Source organism: Vollenhovia emeryi, unplaced genomic scaffold (assembly GCF_000949405.1).
Source record: "Vollenhovia emeryi isolate VEMERY1.0 unplaced genomic scaffold, V.emery_V1.0 DF939156.1, whole genome shotgun sequence".
Lineage (NCBI taxonomy): Eukaryota > Metazoa > Arthropoda > Insecta > Hymenoptera > Formicidae > Vollenhovia > Vollenhovia emeryi.
The window spans coordinates 38,398-43,428 of NW_011967210.1; the positions used below are offsets into that span (position 1 = coordinate 38,398).

Below are 5,031 nucleotides of genomic sequence, written 5' to 3' on the forward strand. Positions count from 1 at the left end.
AGCGTGCACTCAGCGGGCACCAATTCTGCCAATGAAAAAACGCTGTTATATTTAAGGTCTCGACTGAAATATATGTTCAAAAATTGTCTAGTCAAAAATGATCCGTACGGATGCTGCACCGATAATTTTACCGGCTATTTTAAACGGTATTTAATTACGATTCTTAAATATATAGAATTGGTTATGCACAAGCCTTAGTGCGCACGCAGCGCGCACCAATTCTGTCAAAGAAAAACGCTGTTATATTTAAGGTCTCGACTTAAATACACGTTGAAAAACTATCTAGTCAAAAAATGATCCGTACGGATGCCGCACAGATCATTTTACCGACTAAGGGCCAATTTCACAAACGACAGTTAACTGTTAACCGGAGTTGAGTGAACGCTCTACCTTTTTCTGTCCTATTATTTAAGAAGAGACAGAGAATCAATTAACCTTCGGTTATCAGTTAACCAGAGTTCGGTCAATTTCCTTTTTTTTCTATTTTGTTATCTAAGAAGAGACCGGAGAGTCAATAAACCTTCGGTCAGCTGTTGGTGAAACTGGCCCTAAGAGATGTTTCAAGAGGCATTTAACACGATCCTTAAATATAAAAATCGACTGTAAACGAGCCTCGGTGTGCAACACATTGCAAGCCGAATTCGCTACGCGTTGCACCGCCCGTTTAAACCGCCGTGCGATCGGAGATCGTCGACTGAACGAGCACACGTCGAAGCGGGAAAGGGGACTCGTCCGCGCCGCGGACGATATCTACTTAATTAACGGCGCGTCTCTCGCGGCGGAGACCCGAGCGTCTCACGTCGGGACGTTCGGCGCAATCGGCGGGACATCTAATTTCGGCGGTCGATAATTGCGCGATCGTTAATTAACCGCTCGCGCGCCGGCGAGATGTACCTTGACGCGCGCGTATTATCATGTCCGGAGCGCTCTCGGCGGCCGACGACGGCCGGGACGCAATTCGATTATCGCCAACGACTGTCCCCCGGCGAAGAAAGCGTTCGGAGCCTCGTGAATCCTGGCGCGCGTCCTCCTCGCGGAGACGACCCTTTCGGTCTTCGCGGGGCGGCCCTGATTAGGGGATAATTAACGAGCCGCCGCCGTCGCCGCGCGGGATGTAGCCAAATATTTTTAAACCCATCCGCGTAACACGATCCCTCTCTCTCTCTCTCTCTCTCTCTCGCTCTCGCTCTCGCTCTCTCTCGGTCGGTAGATGCGAAGAGAATATTAAATTCACGTCACTCCACTCTCGTCAGTCTTCGCACGAAATCAGCTCTAATTTTACCCCGGGCCTCTCTCTTTCTCGCCCTCGCTGTAAATGTGATTCACACCTAGTTTGTTATTCCGACAAGCATGACTAATACCGCCATTCGGTGAACGATCGTAATCGAGTCCCGCGGGGCGGTCGCGGGGAGGGCTGCGGGCACGGGAGGTGCATTCGATTAAGCGTACGGGGGTTGCGTAAGGTTTCCGAAATGTCGGGGCGCGTGTAAGCGAGGTGAAACCGCGCGCGGCGCGTGAATTAAGGTAAAACGCCGTTTCGGCGTGCCAGGGGTGGAAAAGAACCGCCGGATTATCGGCGGAAAAGCCGAGTACAACGGCGTTATCGCGCGGCACCGCGGCACAAAGGGACGGGGGGGATCGATCGCTACTCCGCGCGTCCAGGTATTATTATCGATTCGCTCATTGTCGCCGTCTTTCGCCGTCACTCGCATCTTTGTTTACACGTCAAGTTCAGGTCCCGGGAATATCTACGCGCGGCGTAGAGAGGAAGGAAAAGGAAAAAAAAAGAAGTCGTACTCTCTCTCTCGATCGCGTCCGTCAGGTGCGAGGCGAGAAGGCGACCCGCGTCCAACGCGGAGACGCGTCTCCGTCGCGCCTCCTCTCATCTCCACCCCTCCCGCGGCGCCGACGCGGCCTCGTGTCGCGACGAAACAATCGTGCAACTCGACGAATTTTCTCGCACACCGCTCGCTCGCTCGCTCGCTCGCTCGCGCGAGCGAATCTCACCGGCGTGCAGCGACGGGCGGAACGATTGCGACATATTCCTCTCTTATTCCAAGCGAGTTCGGGAACGTGCTGTTAGATTCGGGGTTGCGTCCCAAAATCCGCTTCCCCGAGGAATGTCTTACTCGAGGGTCCGTTTCTCAGGTAAACTTGAATACCTCGGGAAATGTTTCGGGAAGCAGATCTGTGGGTTAATCCCGAGGGTGAATTCTGTACCTTGCACCATAATGAAAATGCTAAAGGCGAGTAGCTTCGTCTCGTTCCAACTGTCCCCTTAGAAAGGGACAGAGCCGCTCACTTTTAGCATTTTCACTATATTGTAAAATACAGAATCGACCCTCTGTATCTTAAACCGTCGTGAAAATGTTGAAAGTGAGTAGCTTCGTCTCTTTCTAACTGACCCCTCAGAGAGAGAGAGAGAGAGACGAAGCCGCTCACTTTCAGCATCTTCCCTGCGTTGGAGGATACAGAATTGACCACCTCCGAATCTAATAAATGCACCTGGCGTTCCCAAACTCATTAAAGAAAAGTCGCGTCGCGACCAATCCTGTCCGTCACCGTGCGTCGCGGGCGGGTTTTTCCGGGGCGCGCGTCAACGTTCGGCGCCGAAAGTTTCTCTCTCTCGCGCGCGCGGAATCAACCGGTGCTCTCGGGGCCCCGCGTCAATTATCCCCGGACGGGGACGGGGAGATTCGCGGGACGAGCGTCCGGAAACGAATCGATTTCCGCCCGCGGACGGCGAAGCGGCGGCGGGATTTTTCTGCTCCGCGCTTTTTTTTTCCCCTCCCCCGACACCTTTTTGTTACGTCACGGCGAAAACGTCCCCGCGAGGGAAGCTCCGTCTCGGGGAGCATCAACAATCCGCGCGCGGTCGGGACGCGCCAGAGGGTGGTCGGGGCCGACGGGGCTCTCTCGACAGATGTCCTCGCATTTTTTCTCCGCCCTCCCGTCGCCCGTTTCCTCGTGTCGCGGAGGCGAGAGAGAGAGAGAGAGAGAAATCGCACGACGGCCGAGGATTAACAGCCGCCTTTCTTTCCTCGCCCGTTTCGCGCGGCGGCGGCGGCGGTGGCGGTGGCGGTGGCGGCGGCGGCAGCGGCATATCGACCGGGTGGGCGCAGTGCAACGTTCAACTCGCCGTACCGTATAATACAACGGGAGACGGAGCGCAGGCACGCACACGGTCAATGGATTCGCCGCGGCGGTTCGCAGGTGCTGTTATCGCCCGTCGCACCTGCGGACCGCCGCGTCGCCGCGCCGCCGCGCGACGCGCCGCGACGCGAGGCGACGTCGTCCCCGACGGCTCCCTCGCCGCCGTCGGGGACTCGGGTGGCACGCTCGCGCGACCGCCGCACGCCAGGTAAACGGCGGCGAATGTAGGACACGGCGGCGGCGGCGGCGGGCGAACGGGGGGAGAAAGGGAGAGAGAATCGGAAAGGACCGGAATATCACCTCCATGATCGAAGGAGCTCGAAGGTGTCGACTCGAAGGCCGACGCGGCGATGCTCGCGTGGGTGAGCCCGACGCACAGGGCCAGCAGGCCGCAGAGCAGCGCGCCCGTCCTCGTCGTCGTCGCCTGCGGCAGCATATTTCCTCCGCTCCTCCTCGTCCTCCCCGTCGTCGACGTCGTCGACGTCCTCGTCGTCACGGGATCGCGCTCCGCCTGGCCGCGCGCGGCGTGGCTTGCGAGGCACCGTAGTACTACGGCGAGAGAGCTCGTACCGCGCCTCTCGCGCTCTCGCGAGACTCTCACACGGGGTCGGATGTAACGACGTCTCTCACTCGCGCGCGCACTCCGGAGTACACACTTCGCTTTTTAAAGGAGCATCGCCGACTGACTGCACGGGGAAACGGACTCTGTCTGGCGCGCGCGCGCGCTCGCTCTGCTCGCTCGCACTCGCGCGACGGTGTGCCACGGCGCGGCACACACACACTCGCCGGAGTCAATATTTGAGCGGAATATCGATTCGCCGGAGCACGGGAGAGAGTGAGAGAGAGAGAGAGAGGTGCCGATTCTCGCCGCGATGCTCCGGGGTGGCGCTGCCGCCGTCGTCGCCGCGCGGCTCCTCAAGCCCCGTTCACACGACCTCCCGCGGCGAGACCCGTGCGATTCACGACCTTTCGAATTAACGCACACGGCGATGGACGAAATGGTTGCGACACCTTTTTTACTTTTTTTCAAGAGTTTAGCAACGCACATTTAGATTCGATTTACGTTTCGAAACGTTTTCACCGAGGAGAATTTTACTCGAGAAGGATCGGAAACGCGTGAAATGGTTTCGGAATGGCCGTCGTGTGAAATATTCCTCGATTTTCGAACGCAAGCCTGAATCCAAACGTTTCTAAGCTCTAAAAAAAAAGCGTCGCAATTATTCTGTCCATTACTGTGTCCATTACTGCGCGCAGTCGTGGACAGAATGGCGGCGACACTTTTCAAATTAACGAGCTTAGAAACGCGCGCTTAGATCTCTTTCTCGCTTGTGCACAATGGACAGTCGTGACATCGTCAAACTTCCACGTGCAACGTGTAGCAAATAGCACAGTAGCAGGGGCTCGATTCTTAAATTCATTCTGCTCTCGCAGAAAAATTGAAAGTCGATTGGTTAAAAGCCATGCGAGTGGCCAATCGAACCTTTCCGTACGCGCAAAATTCGCGCGTACGTTTTCTTCGTCTAATGAATTCGAGAATCAAGCTCCCGTCCGAAGATAGTAGTTCTTACAGTCTCCGAATTTAAGGGCGCGTTCCTAAACTCATTTATAAAGAAAAGTTTCGCAACCATTCTGTCCACGATTGCACGCACAGATAGGCAGGAATGCCTGGACATTTCCGTATTCCATAACTATACGCGCCAACAGTGTTGTGCATAGATGATTTTAAAATTAGCTAGATAAAGATAAGATAAAAATATATAAATTTATCTTAGATAAGATAAAGATGATTTCGTTTTGAATATATCTAGATAAAAGATAAAATTATATGATGATTCATCTAGATAATTTTCAGATAATATTTTTAAGACTTCATGTAAA

General features: G+C 54.7%; 1 protein-coding gene across 1 annotated transcript in view; it reads right to left on the reverse strand.

Annotated features, from left to right (window-relative positions):
• The window catches only part of LOC105564989 (calsyntenin-1), a 19,988-nt gene extending 15,118 nt beyond the window's left edge, over positions 1–4,870 (reverse strand). The window contains exon 1 of the mRNA XM_012017793.1: positions 3,454–4,870. Coding sequence (XP_011873183.1) covers positions 3,454–3,589 — 136 coding nt within the window. The 5' untranslated portion in view covers positions 3,590–4,870. The remainder of the gene's footprint in view (positions 1–3,453) is intronic.
• Between the last annotated feature and the right edge of the window lie 161 nt (positions 4,871–5,031).